The sequence below is a fragment of the Zonotrichia leucophrys genome, chromosome 14, assembly GCF_028769735.1.
Source record: "Zonotrichia leucophrys gambelii isolate GWCS_2022_RI chromosome 14, RI_Zleu_2.0, whole genome shotgun sequence".
NCBI lineage: Eukaryota > Metazoa > Chordata > Aves > Passeriformes > Passerellidae > Zonotrichia > Zonotrichia leucophrys.
In genome coordinates this window covers 16,337,556-16,354,572 of record NC_088184.1, presented here as the reverse complement: position 1 = coordinate 16,354,572, position 17,017 = coordinate 16,337,556, and the positions used below count along the sequence as shown (strand labels likewise).

General features: G+C 44.0%; 1 protein-coding gene across 1 annotated transcript; it reads right to left on the bottom strand.

The window, feature by feature from the left end:
- Window positions 1–1,275: 1,275 nt before the first annotated feature.
- Window positions 1,276–16,294, bottom strand: IL21R (interleukin 21 receptor). The gene is made up of 8 exons (XM_064726447.1): window positions 12,058–16,294; window positions 9,043–9,148; window positions 8,227–8,420; window positions 6,447–6,598; window positions 5,868–6,045; window positions 4,474–4,570; window positions 3,615–3,696; window positions 1,276–3,116 (listed from the first exon to the last, which is right to left on the bottom strand). Exons 1-8 carry the CDS (start codon window positions 12,200–12,202, stop codon window positions 2,202–2,204), a joined length of 1,869 nt encoding a protein of 622 aa, XP_064582517.1. The 5' UTR covers window positions 12,203–16,294; the 3' UTR covers window positions 1,276–2,201.
- Between the last annotated feature and the right edge of the window lie 723 nt (window positions 16,295–17,017).

Genomic DNA, 17,017 nt, shown 5'->3' with positions numbered 1-17,017 from the left:
GATCAGGGACATTTGCAGTTTGCTCCTGAGAGGCTTTGAAAATCCCCCACCTCAAACCCCTCCACATCCACAGTGACAACTCCCTGACCAAAAGCTTAATTGTTATACATTGCTTCAAAGGGAACTACTTCCCTTATTTTAATATCCTGGTGTCACACACTTGTTCATGAAGTCTGCCTCCTAGGGTGAGCAGAGATAATTTCCAGCCCGACATAACACCAAACCACCACCATCTATCAGATGTACAGCTACATAGTGTTCCAGTAACAGAAACAGTTCCTTCAGCAGTTCTGTGGCTATCAATACAAATGGAAACAGAGCACACAGGACTGAGATGTGAAGGGCCCCAGAAAAACAAGCAAGTTTCTCCTTTAAGCAGCCTGGGGTCAGTTACCACAGTGTAGTTTCTGAAGTGAAAAGAGCTGCAAGATGAGGCTGCAGAAGACTGTGCTGAGACCACCAGAAATGCTTCTGGTCCAGTACATATTTGCATCAACATGATCCCAACGCAAGCTGCCCTCATAGGATAGTGTGAGGCAGTCAGCTCTTCAGGGCAGTGGAGCTGGGGTGATTCTCTGCTGGATTCTCTGCTGCCTTGTGGAGAGCATGTGAAGGACCAGTAGCAGCAGGGATTGGATCAGCAGTAGCAGCAGAGGGACCAGGATCAGCACATGAAGACAGCTATTCCTATGACTTAGCACAGCACATGACAAGAAAAATGGAAAATAAGGAGGGAAGAAACCAAAGAAGCTAATATATCTCAAAGCAGTACCCCGGAAGACACTGAGCTAGGGATGTACTGGGGGAGTAATAACTACATGGACAAAACTAAGTCATGTAGGTCCAAAATCAACATAACAAATACCATGGCAGATCTGAACAATCAAACCAGAGGATGTGGATGCAATGCAGTACTGTCCCAGCACTCACCTCTGAAAAAAACAGCTTCTCTTTACTACAGTGCTCTCCCCAGTTTAGGGAGCTGTGGGGTTGCCTATAGTCTCAGGTAAGAGAAGGGAGTGAGGGAAGGGAGTTTATTGGTATCACAGCAACAACAGATTATTACTACATTGCAAACATGCATCATTCACCACAAAGGTTCTCTCAAGATACAACCTTCTGGAGCCAAGCAGTCTATGGGTTAGTAGCACTATGTCTATGTAAGATGAAGGTCTTCACATTCAATTTCAGTATTACTCTTCAGTGACTTTTTAAGACATGTATCCTGAACAAATCAGAGATATGGAGATGCCAGGGAGAAAAACGGATTCAAGGTTACAGTGCAGTTTCATATTTGGCTTTATTAGCTAGCAGAAATTGCTCAAAATTTGTCCTACTGACCTGTTAACTGCAGCAGAGCAAGTCCAAGGCAGAAGTGGCAGGCATATCCAGGTAGGACAATGTTTCGATAATTTTGGCAAAATTCTAAAAGCTGCTCAATTAAAATGCTTGAAAAGTACAGGGAGAGAGTCTGACTCAATAGAAAAGCCAAGTAGTGAGAGCTTATTTAGAATTATATATCTATTGAAGTCTTTTCATTTGCAGACTCTACCTGGAAAATCTTTCTGAAACCTGAGTCGTGCTTAGTCTTTAGTACACGCATTTCTGCAATGATTTCATAAGAATTAGTTTTGATCCCCATGGACCGGTCTGGAGCCAGTCTGTAATTAACAGACTATTACAGCTGAGTTTAAAGAGCCAAAGATAGTAGAAGGAAAAGTAACATCACATGTTGTTTGGAAAGGTAGGAGAACTTTAACATAGCAAATGTGCTTGCCATGAGTTATGATTCTAAGGTTCCATGTGCAGCCAAACTCTTAAGTCATGTGAGAATACCAGGGAAAATAAAGTTCTGTACTCTTTATAAGATTATTGCAAAAAATTTTTCATATCTATATAAGCCAAAGGATAATTTTCAAGGTACAGTTGCTTTTTTCTAACTTTTTTTTTTTTTTTTTACACCAAGGGAGGGTTGATCTGTGATTCTAAATAAAACCAAAACCCAACAAAACTCAAGAACAATCAATCACAATAAATTTGAGACATTAATAAGCAGGAATAGAAACAGGTATTATTTCTGTGGACCTAACAGGTGCCAACTTATGCAATAGAGCTTACACAAAGTAAACTTTTCTCTTCTGAATTTTGCTAGCCGTTTGCTCCTGGCACACTATGAAAAAGGCTCCACACTCATCCAGTCCTTAGTTTGTCTGTGTCCCACTGACAGGGCTCTCAGAGCGGCAGGAGACCCACTGCTTGACGTAGCTCCGTGTAAAGTCTTGCCCCTCTTGCTCAAGAGGGATGGACCCACAAATGGTCTGACTGTTTTGCCCAAATTCAGAGTCAACTGGACTTCCACAGTCTGAGTCCACAAAGCCACTGTCAATAGTGTCCAAATCTACACAGATCAAAGGATAACTGTCACCAGGCTTTGTATTGTGAGGGAAGAAGTCATAGGAGCCTTCACTGTAGGAAACACTTTCACCATCAGGAGAAGGTAGAGAACCTGGATTTTCCAAATCCCACTGATAAGGCTGCAAGCAAAGGGCTTCTAGGATGCTCCCCACACCTCCTTCCACTCCCCTTTCTCCTTGCTGGTTGACTGGGACACTTGTGCTCCTCAGGTGGTCTGTGGACACAGAGCCTGAAGCAAGTATTTTGTCCTGTGTACTCAGATCAGCCAAATGTAAGTCACTGGATATCTTTCTGTCTTCCTCATCAAGGTTAACCTTGGGGTAACCGGGTTCTCCAGCATTATCATCTTCCTTGTTGGTATGGTCATGTTCCCTGTACACATGATTACAGCTGCACTGGCAGTTACAAGATGTAAATTCATCAGCCACAGTCACTGTATCAATTGACAAATGCCCATATGACTGGTCCTCAGTCCCATCACTACTGTTTACACTGCACCACGGTGACTGGCTACCATGACCTGGGGTAGTCAGGCAAGACACACAGGGCTTGCAAGGCAGATTCTTTCTTAGCTCATGCAACTCTTCCTGTGGGGTGCTGTTGGAAGGATGCATGGTGTAAACTTCTAGGACTTCTGGAAGGACTATTCCCCATTCAAAGAAATCAAAGGTCATTTTCATATGGGATGCACCAACCCACTTCTGCAGAAAAAGAAACACAGGGAGAGGTTAGGTTAGCACCACAAGGTTTGAGGTTCCACAGAAATAACCAAATTTCTTACACCTTTGGAGGCAAAAATTAAATTCACTGACTCCTCCAATATAGCAGGATGATGCTGTTATTATGAGATATGGGCAACTGCAGGAGAATTAATTGAAGTAATTGAAAATAATTAGCTCTGAGAGCTTTGTGGTTTTCTCTGACACTCCCGACAGGATCCCAGGCTTCAGAAATCCCATGAACTCAGCTCACACATTGAGACAGCACTTACAGAGAATAAAGAGTATAGATGTAACATAAAGATTTTCATGGCACTGAACAGATACTGGAAAGCTCTGGTTCTTATATCTAGAGACGTTTGGCATTCCTTTGAAATAGATTTCTCCTTCTACTGCCCTAATGAAAATCCCTTGCTTAGGATAGCATGATGGCCTTTTAGTTTGTCATGTACTCCATTCACTTGAGTAGCCCATTTATACCTTAAAATCTCCATTATGAGCCATGTAAAGAGGTTTGAAAAAGGGAGCAGGGTCTGGGATGCAAGCCATCTTCTTCCACAAGCTGGAAGAGAAAAGAGAAAGGCTTTGGGGTTAATCACACATTAAAAATGCAAATCAAGGCATCTCTAGATCCATTTCAAGCAACTGGAATCACTTGCCCAGCCTCGTGAGTTACCAACAGCTGAGGTTCCAAGGATGTCTTTTGCTGCCAGAGTAATCTAATAGCCTTTCTTGTGAACCTCACTAGAGGTGAGACCTCAGCACTTGCACACACACATTCACACTGAGGTAAGAGGTTCCAGTTTTTTTCCTTCCTGGAAAAGCACCAGATGCTAGAAATGCATTTTCACTGAGGCTGAGCTGGTTTGTGGTCTGCAGGCCAGACCACAAACCTATGCAATTCTTCTGTGGACCTAGGCTGTGCCAGCCCTATTGCTGCACCAGCCCAGCCCTCCTCCATGTCAGCATCCCATATCTCTTCAAGGGCATAAGAAGCCTCTGAGAGGGACAGAGGCTTCCAGCCAGCATTGAGAGACCTATGTCAGCTTTGGAAGGGGGCAGCTCTGGCTACTGTGCTCTATCTGGCAACTGCAGAACACAGACAAGACCAGGAGAACAGCTCAGAAGGCTGTGTGGCCCTTGCTTCATGCGCATGTGCCACCATCTTGGCCCAGCCAGCTAACGGCAACAGAGTCACAGTGAAAAGCAGGTCACTCGGGGCAGCACATCAGCCAGTGACCATTCCTGGCTGTCCCTCACAGGTTCTTAGCTGCCCACTCATAGATATACAAGACTCAAGGAAGGCTGCATTAACTTCTGCCTCCTGAAGCATTCTTACCTCTGCTGTTTGGCCAGAAATGTTGTGATTGAAGCTATGATTGCCACGACAATACCAAACAACAACAACCATTCCATGCCTGCTGTCTGTGTCACTGCTGGAGAAAGAGACAAGGTCATTCAGGCTCACCTTGCATTTATATCCTGATCAATAATCAGTAGATGGTGAAGGGGAAAAGGGTTTTCGGAATACAAAGTGTTGTCAAGCATTGGAATGGACTGCCCAAGGAGAAGGTGGAGTCACTATCCTTGGAGATCAAGAGACTGGACATCGCTCTTACTACTATGGTCTAGTTGATTAAGTGGCCATCAGTCAAAGGTTGGACCTGATAATCCTGAGGTCTTTTCCAGCCTAAATGATTAATTTCTACCCCAGATTTTCTCATTGGGATACTGAGGCTGTCACCTGGGCATCTGTACTCCAGACAGGTTTGATTGAGGGTGCTCAGTGATGACTGCATCAATGAAAGGAGCAGCACATCAGCTGCCCTATGACTTGGCTGCACAACAGACAGCCAACAGTTAGGGCAGGACAGCTCCTTCCCACAAAGATCCCTGGTGTTCTGACTCCTGGTTAGGGACACCTCCACAGATGATTTGTGAAGTGAAAGAGTGCAGTTGATTAGAGACAGGTGTTGACTAGATGATGGTTTGGTAGCTGCTCTCCACCTGTGATGAAAAGCAGCATCTTTGAGATCCAGTACTCAGATATCCCTTAGCAAATGGAGCCTGGCCATGCTGCCATTGCACCAGGTAAACCCTGTAATACATCAGTTTGAGCTGCAGAGTAGTGAGAGCAGAGAAGCTCAGCACATACTGCTGGCAGTGATCACAGTAATTTTGCACCTGCTCTATTGGAGCAAAGGCTCCTTATTTCATAAGCTCTGTTCCACCATGACAAGCATCAGTGTACTTCCATATACTGTGAACTCCCTGCAGAGTACTGCAGAGTGGTGGCTACCAAACAAAACATCCAGACCCAGCATGACCCAACATCACAGTCCAGACACAGAACTCAGGTTTGAGAGCAGGATCCCCCTTCCCTCAGCTGAAGACAACACTAAGACCCAGTAGAGGAGATCTCTCCCATTTCTGAAAGCTGCAAATAGGACCCTGGACATTTGACAATGAAAAGGAAGCTAGAGGCTGCACTCCTGCAAGTGGTATCCAAATGTACAGCAACTCCACAAAACACTCTTTCTTTTGCCACACTGTGAGAACGTCAATACTGACAGCCCAGGCTTGGGGTTCACATAACCAGTAAGGAAGCTAATCATACCTGTCTTCACTGGACTGTTTAAAATTTGTTGTAATTAATTAGATTTTATTAAATTTCTGAAAGCATTCTCTGACACTGGACTAATTAAAAGGGCAAGGAGATCTGGCAGCATGTACCGGCAGGGCTGGTTTTCAATGACAGCGGAGAACTCCATTCACTCCAAAAGCCACCATAGTCACTGTCTTCCCGGGGTCTAGCTCTCACTTGGAACTCGTACTCAGTGTCCGCCTGTAGTTCCCATGGCAGGATCACCAATGTCCGTTTATCTTCATGAACAGCTTTAGTCTTCTGAGTCTGTGAATGATTAAACAACACTAGAGTGACTGCTCTTACTTTGCTCACATTGCTGCACAGTAAGGATGCCTGCAAAGTAACCTCTTCTGCTTTCATGTTGTTTCTGCAAGGCCATGCTCTGACTGGTCAGCAGCTACATGCAATCCTGGGGGAGCCTTCCAGGCAGGACAGCATGAGAATCAAATGAATTATCAGTCTTCCTCACAGGATCTAATACTTCTCACACAGCTTCTGCGTCTCAATTAATTTTTGGATTTGCCTGTTTTCAGCCCAGTTGAGCAGAGAGACATTTTTTCTAAATTATGAAAACTCTTTTTTCCCACCAGTGCTACTGTCTTAGTTGTGCTGGCCTTCTCTTTTCTGGTACACCCCAGTTGATGGTAAACTGCCATCTCACTTACCTCCCAAGTGTCAGTTCTTCTTTTGTAACGCAGCTGATACTCTAGCTCCTCATTCAAAAAGTAGAAGGAAGAGTTCTGGTAGATGGTTTCCCAAGAAATATTGTAACCTTCTGAGAACAAAGCGGTCAGGTTGAATGGAGGCTGTGGTTTTACTGAAAGAAAGGATGGTGTTATACAGTTAAGAGATGGCCCAACATGGTAACAGCAATGCAGAGCGAGTAGGGAACAAAGCTGCCCTAGCAGTGGTGGGCCTTCCTACACTAGAGAACATCCACAGCATTCCTGTCCTCAGCCATGCATGGAACCCCACATGTGAGGAATATAATGAAGTCAGGACCACATTTATCTCTATATATCTTCTGCTTGTCTCTGAAGCTCCTCATTGCCTATGGAGAAAGATAGTACACAGAGCTAATAAACTGCTGGGAGATTATTTAAAATGTAGATCACCTTGTTCTTCCCATGACATAAAAGAACTCTGTGTAGTCACAATCACTCACAAGACTGGGGAAATACCCCTCAATGTAACAGAGTCATGAGGAAAAGTTGAGGCTAAGAGATACTGCATAAACCCACTGCAATTCCATGCCCCATCTGCTCAAAAAGCAAGCTTTTGTATCCCTGCAGGGAGTGTTCATATACTGAAAAGCAGTAGTGCAAAACTCCAGCAGTCTGCAGAGCCCACCGCTGAGCTATGATGCCTTTGGATGAGGGCCTCTAGGAGATATGCAAAGCACCACTACCCAATCTCTAGTCTGTCAGTGGGAGTAAGAAGGCTTCCTGAAATGTTAAGGCATTTGTCAAAAAGATGACGTTTCTCAAGTAAAGTTTCAGAAGAAGCCAAATAGAAAAATCCTTTTCCTACATCTGCCTGGTACCCATCTGCCTGGCTCACCACTCCTTTTTTTTCACAGTTTGATATACAGCCCAGAACTTACCAGCATTTCACCAAGTCAGCTACATGACTGCATTCTGTCTGCGTGTCATGCAGGAGAAATGACTAGGAATTGCCCCAGAAAGGGGAACTCCCACATCCAGTGCATCTGGGAAACCTTTTGCCACCCAAAATAATGTCATGTTGATTCAGGTGTCCACTGCAAAAGCCTTTTGAGAGCCTCCAGCTCCTTGGATATTACAAGAGAGCTCTAGAAAGACTTTTGACAAGGGCATGTAGTGATAGGACAAGGGGGAATGGCTTCATGCTGACAGAGAACAGGGTTAGATGGGATATCAGGGAGAAATTCTTCTCTGTGAGGGTGGTGAGGAACTAGCATAGGTTGCTCAGAGGAGCTGTGGCTGCTCCATCCCTGGAGGCATCCAAGATTAGGTTGGATGGGGCTTGGAACAACCTTGGTCTAGTGGAAGGTGTCCCTGCCCATGGCAGGTAGTTGAGCTGAGTGATCTTTAAGGTCCCTTCTAACCCAAACCATTTTAAGGATTCTGTGATTTGTGACATTTGTTATAAAGTAATTCCTCCTGCCCTTTAGAATCTAGCCAAGAACAAGCTCTTGCATAGCCTAGGTATGAGATTGGTCTAAGGTGGATATTTATCACCTACTGCTTCATGGGGAAAAGGAATTTCCACACAAAAAGCATGGAACAAGCCAGCTTGAAGCTCAGCTTCAAGCATACTAGCAATATTAAGAGTACAGTGCTTTCTGTAGATGAATGTACAGCAAACATAGCCCCACACTGCTTGCTGCCACTCTCGTCCTTGTCCAGACTATCCTAGCACATAAAGTCAAAGAGTATTTATGGAATTCACCATTTCTGTACTTACTGTTGTCTGACAAATAAAATTCTTTGGAAAGCACGTGCTGCCTATCAGCTATCTCTGTAACATCCACATGGACTTTGGTATCTGCTAGGAGTTCAGTCATGTCCACAGTGCACATGTACTGTGTGTGACTGGTGTTTCTTGACAATTGCACGAGACTGCAGGCAGCAGTATTTTCTGGATCTTCCTCAGGAACCCTAAAAAAGCCAAAATAAAGAAGTCTGCATGTATTACATGCGGTAGTTGGATTAATTTGTTGCTGAACCACCAGGCACAGGAAATTATTAAAATGAAAAATCAACATGTTCAAATAAAAAATTATCTTTGAACTTCAAAACATTTTTTTCCCCTTCTACTTGCTCAGCTTAGCATCTTTGAGAGAAACAGGAAAGTGTTTCTGGAAAGGAAAGGTGCTGCTCAGGGCTACACAGCCCAAGACTGCATCCACTTCCTTGCTGGGACAGAACAGCAGCAGACTGGACAATCTACATGAGCCCTGCCAATGCACAGAGGTGACATTTCACTTTTAACAGCAGCAAAGGGCAAGGTATTCCCATGGTAGCAGAGAAGGCAATGCTAAGGAAGCTGGGGCCAGCATAGCAGTCAGCAGCAAGAAGCACAGTGAGTGCAGACAGGAACCAGGGGTCCTTTGCTAGGGAAGAAGTCAGTTTGTAACTGCGGTGCAAAAAACCAAGTAAAAAACCAGCATGGCAGCAAAACCAGGATTTCTCCCTAACAAAGAGGACAGAAGGTCACCACTGTGCTATGGCCATATAGAAGCTTCTGCTAACTGGACTTGCTCATCCCATCAAGACATACCATGTAGCAGTGAGATTGTATGAACCAGCACCCAACTCATCTCGCAGGATACAGGACAGCGTCTGTACATAGTCCACAAAACAAGTGAGGCTTTCACAACACATAGCTGTAAATTTGGAAAGAGAAAATGCAATATCAACTTCTGTGATAAATCAACATATGCACTCCTCAGGGTTCCCACTACATCTGAAGGAAACAAACCAGTCTGACAACCGCCCTCCCTCCCACTGAAAGTCTCCAGTTTTGGGGCATAAGACATGTTCCAACTCTACAGGGTGACAAGTCATTGACGGCAAGATAAGTGTCAAACAAAAACCTATTAAAAACGCTGTAGCAGCCAAAATCAGGAAATGCCCAAATTGGGACTCCTGTAGAATCACTACAGCAGAGTCACATATTCCTGCAGGAATCTTAGCTTATATGGCACATAGAAGAGGCCTAAAACCCAGTAAAAAACAGTAATTCAAACATTTTAATGATACCACTTTCTAAATTGAGTACTGTTCATTGCTAGTCTAGTTTTCATTGTACATCTACATAGCACTTTACACATTTTTTCAAGTGCTATTTCAGTAATTTTTTCTTTGCCATTCTCTTTTCTGTTTTCTAAAGCTTGATATCTGCAGTATCAATACTTTTCATGTCCAGCTCTAGAATCTTGAAGTACATTTTTAATGAAATTTGGGAATAAAAATACTGCAAATTTGTAGTTACTGTAATTTCTACAAAACATTCCGATAAGCACAATTTATTAATTACAGACTTCTCAAGAGAACTTGAAATGCAATTGTAGAACTTATACTGGTCATTAGGAAAATCAAGTAATTTTTTTGAAAGTGGTCACAAAACAGCATTTATACTCTTCTACTTGCTCTGCAGGAGCTCTGCTCAGAGAGCACGTGCTTTGTAAAAGTACAATTGTCCTGTACATAACACACTTATCTCCCTGGATTTCAAGGCAGATAAGATAGTAGCACAGTGAGAAATGTCTGCATTGACAAGTCCCCTCCTGACAGCTCCCTGGGCTAACAAGAACCACCACCATTACACTAGGAAATGGCTGAATGAGGAAAGGCCTGCAGGTGATGCAGCATGCCACGCTGGTTCAAACCATGCCTACTGCAGTGACCATTCATTTCTGACACGTAAAGTAGTACCCATTTCTGATGGGAATAAAATGCTCATCACCTAGGAAAACCCTCATGATTGTTACATCCATACTTAAATCAAGCATCTGTCCTCCCCTACAGTAAAGGCTGCTCCCAGCCTCCTGAGAACACACTACTTTGCAGCCATCAGGCAACTAAACCCTTTGATGCTAACCATGCCGCAAGCTTACTTCCCTTTGTTGTTCTGCTGCTTTCTTGGTTAGAGAAGCTGCACTCCCTGCTTCCTCCTCCCCTGTTGCAACATGCTTATGTCCAGAGTATTGTTTGTTAACGTGATATGCTCATCAACCCCAATGCCCAATCTTACAGCTGAAGCTGTACACAGGGAACCACCATGGAATGCAGACAGTGTGCAATGAAGGACCAGAAACATCGGTTCTGCCCTCCAGACTAAACGGCTGTCCACACAAACAGGCTGTCTGCATTGACAGTCACAACCAACAGCAGGCGTGTCCAGCAGAGGGTGCAGCCTCCTTCTAGGGTGGGGTAAGTCCAGAGGAAAGCAAAGTCCAACTTTTCCCTGCTGAAGTCATCCAACATTTACTTCCTAGTCCTCACGTATCAGAGCACATGCTATTCTCCCTACACAAGCTCTGGGCAGCACTCAGATTTGCATACAAAATCCTTCTTAACCCAAAGGTTTAGGATGGTGGCAGAAGAAATTTGGGGATATTTGCAACAGATTGGTCCCAAGGAGGTACATATGATTTTTTTTAAACCTTTATTTTGACTTTTTAATTTCATACTGACTTCAGAATTCTTTTTTAAATTTTAACTAAGTTCTCACATTTTATTTTGAACCCTCAATAGACTCTTCTGAGGGTCCTGGACCAAGGGCTGTTTAGTCTAGAATCCTAAGCAACTTTTTCCCTTTTAGCCCAACTTTATTCTCCTAAAAAAAATGGGGTTAGGAAACTCTTGCATTCTTTTAGAAAGGGCAGCAAGTATTAATAGGCTATTAATCATCAGTAATTAGTGTTCTTCTAGGTTATTATGTTGATTAGTCAAACAGATTACTATTCCTAGGTGGACAGACTACTCTTCCTAGGTAGCTGGTTAGTTGCAAGGGTATCTTCTGTTAAAAAGAATTAAGATGACAGTTTTTCACTGGGAGAGGAATAATTAAGTATCCTAAAACCAATTAGTTAGATCCAGGATCTAGATCTAGGAGAAATGTCTCTCCTTGGCAGCTTCAGAAACAAAACTCAAATACTTTTAACAGTAAGATCTAGATTTATCGAAACTGAAATTAGTACATGGTAATTCCCTGGCTTGCATCACAGAAAACTTGGACCAGACATTTTTTCTGTCCAGCTGATCCAGGTCTGAGTCAGCTGGAGTTTGCAGTGTGGGTAGGAGCCAGAAAAAAAAAGGGGGGGGGCAGGGGGTGTGACTGTATGCACAGTCCAGTCCCAAGCAAAGGGACTCAGCCTAGGAGAGGTTCACTACACTGATCCTGGCTGACCAGACAACAGCAACCCTGGGGATATCCTGGTCTTGGTCACCAGAACCTTTTCTACAGCAAAGGGTATTTTTGGTGGGGGAAATCCTACTCTAATGTCACCAGGAGACATTTCAGTGCAAGGCAGGCACTGCCTCTGCAGGCTCTCCACAGGTGCTGCTCCCCAGAGCCATATACAGCCTGGCTGAACTCTGCCCAGCTGTGCAACTTCCTGTGCCTGCCCTCCACTCACTACTGCATGGAACTCTCTCGCCTAGGACCTCATCCTCCGCTTGCTGTCCCATGGCAACCTTGTGCCATGCACATCTCATGAGAGCTGGCACGTACGGTCACTAAGATAAATCCTGTGGTTGTACAATCTGAAAGAAATATCTGAGGACTTACTGTACTGGAATAAAAGGCAGATGAAAATATTCTGGAGCCACGGTTTGTTCTTCATGGTGGTTCTCAGTGGATGTCCTGGGGAAGAAAAAACAAAACAAAACAACCACAAACAATACTCCCACAATTTAGAGCTCTGCTCAGACATTTACTTGATTAAGGTTAAGGTGGAATTAATCTTGCTTTCATTTAAACATCTAAAAGTAGAGTGCCTTATTAAAACAATTAACTTCAGCTCTTCTGTGTATATCTTTCCCATGGGCTAAGGGGGTTATGACCAACAGCCTGCCAACTTGCCATAAGCAAGGTCTGTGAAATCTTTGCTCTTTGCTAGCACATGCACAGAGAAAGCAGCAAACTGACTGCAGCACAGGCTATCCAGGCAACAAGAAAGACTCTTGTGCTAATTGCTAACCCATTTTTTCTTCATTAGTATATTGCAGCTAGGAATGGCTTGCCACTAGAAGTGACATTGCTGCAGATTAAATAGCTACACAGTGAATTGGCCAAATGGAGTCTGAATATCATTGTGGGTCTGTGTGAGGAAAGCTAGTGAGAACTCATTGATTTGGCCTACCTGTAGTTAAATAAGCATGAAATATCTAGTTAAGGGACTCCAGAAAGACAGACCAGAATAAAAAAAGAAAAAAACCCAAAAACCTAGGCTCCCATGTAGCATACAAGAGAACAATGTACAGTACTGACTGCAGGGAAAGGCTGCCCTAATGGTACAGTGAAGAGAACCTACAAGAAAGTCTTCAGAGAAGATGACAGCAGGATGTTTAAAACAGAGGAAATGGCATCACATACAAATGACTGTTCAACCCACAGCCCCTGCTCCAAGACAAAGCCCTCAAGTCATATAATGTATTTAAGGCTATGTTTTCACAGCATTTAAATATTTATAGAAACACATGGATGTGCACAGAAAGACTTAAAATATGCTCTCTGCAGAGTCTTGGCTTTGATACCTGGCACAGACTTCAGCACTGTTTTCTCAAGTTATTCTTAAATGGGGCAATGTAGTAAACCCCTCAGGTTTAGCCAGGGGCCCTTGGAGAATAGAATGCTCACACAGCGGCAAAGAAGTTTCCTGTCTCCAGGGACATCCGCCTTGTACCTTATCCCTATAGCCATGTAAGGCAATATTGTGTTAACCCTACTATTGGTCACTTATAGTCACTCTAACACCTTTGCCATTGGTCAGGATTGGATCCAGGCCAAGGGTATAAAAGTAGCATACTGTACCCCTGCTAACTCGGAAGAAGAAGAGCTGAGACCCTTCACGGACCCTCCAATAAAGCCATACTCGTGGAACAGCCAGCGTCTTCTGCTTCTCCTCTCTCTACCGTCTGCTGGAGCCTTAGGCCAAGGGAAAAGCTACCTAGCAAGCAAAGAGCTTGAAATCATAAGAGCTGCCTAATCACTAAGAGATGAATATTCCCTGCTTGCTAGGGCTGTCCCATGGCCTTGGTCTGAGAGCGAGCTGGCTTCTAGCACCCAGTCCCCTTGGGGACTGAGCTCTGGAGCTGTAACAGCTTGCATAGGATAAGACCAAGCAAGGCTCATTTAGGGCAAGACTTTGGAGAAGCAATTTGTATAATTTTGGCAACATAATTTCATTGAAAGCAAGTTGCAAGGATGCATAGACAACAGGAAGGGCCCATATGCCACGCCACATAGTGTGATCTACCCTTTTAATTTAAAAAACCATCACCACTTGTCCTGTTGCAACAGACTCTGCTAAAAAATCGGTCCTTATCTTTCTTACTGGCTCCCTTTAAATAATGTAAGTTGCAGTAAGGTCTCCTCAAAGCCTGCTCTTCTCCAGGCTGAACAAGCCCAACTCTCTCAGCCTGTCATACATAGCAGAGGTACTTCAGCCCTTGAAGCACTTCTGTGGCCTCTTCTGGACTCAGTATAGCAGTTCCACATGCTCATCACATTGGGGGGCCCAGACCTGAAGGCAGAACACGAGGCAGGGTCCCAAGAGAGCAAAGTAGAGGGGAAGAATCCCCTCCATCAGCAGCCCACACTACTGGGGAAGAACCCCAGGACATAGGAGTTTCTGAGCTACCAGCACATATGGCCTGCTTATGGACAGCTTTTATTCCACCGCTGCCCCCAGGTCCTTGTCAGCAGAGCTGGTCTCAATCTGTTTGTCCCTCAGCCTGTATTCATATGGGCAGTTCAAGGTATTTAGGTCCTGGGGTGCCTATGCAGCATCCACCACAAGCAACAAATACCCAGGCAATCACCCAGCAGAGAGAAACCCATGAAGCCTTTAAGACTTGGGGAACATTTGTGGAGTTTAAAAATTTCCCAGGTTTACTCAAATAATGAAAGCAAAACAAATTTAGCAGCCACCAGAAAGCCCCTGCAGCCTCATGTGAGCTCACAGATGTGCTCTCAGGGTGTCAGTACCCAGGTGAGACTAGCAAGACTCATTCTGGAGGTGCCACAGACACAGGTGCCACACCCTGCTGTGGGAGCAATGATGCAGCTGCTGCCCCTTCTTTCCTGCCAAACAAACCCTGCCCATGAAGCACTGTTCCAGCTCAGCAAGGAGCCCCAGACACCCTGTCATCCTCCCTCACCTGCTGCCACTGGCAGGGCTGACTCTCTACCTTTGTACTCCAGCCCTTCTTTCTGCATCACACATTGCTTTGAGTAAACACCTTTTCTTGACCCCTCTGATCCAAGCTCTCCAAGTTTTCTCTGTATAAAAACTTTCATCATTACCACTACTTTTGGTGGTGCAGGCCCTAGGCACTGAGATACAGTCCACTGTCAAACTCCATCTTGTGATCTCACCCATCTTCCATAGCTCTTCTCCAAATCCACATTCCTTTGAGGAAGGCCTGCTGTTATCCTGCTATCTGAAACCTGCTCATTTGACTTCATGCTGAGACTGGCTGCACCATGAGCCCATCTCAGCATCACTCAGTATTGTGACTGTCATGCTCCACACTCTTGGCCACCATAGAAAACAAAGAAAGGCAACTTGTGAAAGAAAAAGAAAAGGGAAAGGAAAAGGAAAGGCTGGGCCCTCCAAGAGGTCTGTAGACCCACCACATATTTCAGAATCCAACTGGCAGGGCCTCTCACGCTTCGTATTCATGATATTGCAGTAGCTCCTTGTTTTCATTCTTATTCCTGCCTAAATGAACAGACCAATGCAAGGAAAGTCTTTGCTGCCTTTACCTATAGGACTGTGGTTTCTTTCAAGGACCTCCCCTACTTTTCTTTCTCCGCTCAGATAATGGTACCATTGACCTGAAGGGACAGGCAGGACTTAACTGGAAAAAATCAAAGCAAGGAGCCCAAGTAGATCATTGGGTAGATGTCTTACAGAGTTACCAGAGACTGCCATTACACAACGGGGGGAGGTTAGCATACAGCCTTGTAATCTAGAAGGAAGATTCATGAAGATGAGCACAGTAGCAAAAATAAGAAAACCAGTAGGATCTGCTAAAATAGCTGAAACAAAGAGACAATACTTCCTCAGTTGGGATGCCACTGTCCCATCTCTTACCCTTGACAATGCCCACAGATTAGTCCAACATTTATCTTCTTCTATTTCCCTACCTCAGTGTGGTAGGAAAGGACTCTGACCTCTAGGAGCACCACAGACAGTTTCAGTACTGCTGAAACTGTCTGACCTCCTGGCTGTGCTCCAGATTGTTATGACAGGACATGGACACACAAGACATGTGCAGAAGAGCTGGGAAAGCTGCAGCTCTGCAGCAGCCTCTTGGTGGTGTTTGATGCCAAAGACCTCATGACTTCAATGGAGATGTATAGCAGCCCTAATTCTAAAGCATGCTCCAGTGTCAGGCCCTCTGCAAGCTTCAATTCCAGTCTATTATTGGGGCCCCCACCTCTCCTACATCCCTCCATTTTTTACACTCTTTCCATTTGCTTTTATCTGTCAGCATGTCATCGTTAACCTGGAGGAAAGAAGGGCAGTGGGCAATGAGCAAAGGCAGGAACTTATTCCCAGTCTGGCATTAGAAAAGTCCTTTCTATCGCCTTGTTTCATTTTCTCAGTTTGTGAAATGGGGACTCAGAATCAGCTTCATGCATCCTTGCAACACAGACACTTGTTACAAAATGTCAAACATTTTACAGCTGCCAAGTACCACATCTGCAAACTCTGTAATATCCTTATGAGATCACAGCAATAAAGCTGAGTAGCCATTCATAATATACACATGTAAATGGTGCTACAAGTTTTTAATATACCAGAGAACAGGAAATAGGACCAATACAGACAGACATTTATGAAGATTATTTTTGTTAAGAATCTGGAAATATGATGCTATAAGCTGCCAAACATTGATGCAGTCTAAGCTGACAGTTTGAACTGTTTTCAGGAAATGTATGTACTTAAAACACAAAACAAAAAAAAAAAAAAAACCCAAAACAACAACAAAACACACACACAAATAAAAAAGGAAAAAACCCCAAGCAAACAAAAGAAAACCCACCACAAAAAAATCCCCCAAAAACAAACAAAAAATCCCCAAACTCCAAATCAAAACTAATTAAGAACTCGGTTTAAGTAAAAAAAAAAGAAAGGCAAAAAATATTTCCAAACATGACAAAATTAATTTTTTGCACCCAAGCAAAAAAAAAGTGGAAGACACAGTCCACCAGCTATATGCCCAAATAAGCTTTCTTCTTGAAAAAAAATCATTATCAATGCACATTGCCATCTAATCAGAAAGCTGAAGCAATAGGGAGACAAAGGGGTGCCCTGACTGTCCAGAGGCTAAGAGCAATGATGCTGGGCCACAAGGGCCACATCAGCTATAAGAAAGATTTACAGTGAAGCTGCAACATCAAGCAGGAACAAACTAGCAGCAGGGAGAGTTGGTGGAAACATGGATATTACCTGCCCTGTTCTGTGCATTTCAGCCCTCCAACACTTCCATGACCAGCCTGGTTAAATCATTACTGC

Coding starts and splice junctions, on each gene's coding strand:
- IL21R (XM_064726447.1), bottom strand. CDS start 12,202: ATGTCTGAGCAGAGCTCTAAATTGTGGGAGTATTGTTTGTGGTTGTTT. Junction 6,046..6,446: donor GAAGAACTGACACTTGGGAG/GTAAGTGAGATG, acceptor AATCATTCACAG/ACTCAGAAGACTAAAGCTGT. Junction 3,697..4,473: donor TTTCTGGCCAAACAGCAGAG/GTAAGAATGCTT, acceptor TTTCTCTTCCAG/CTTGTGGAAGAAGATGGCTT.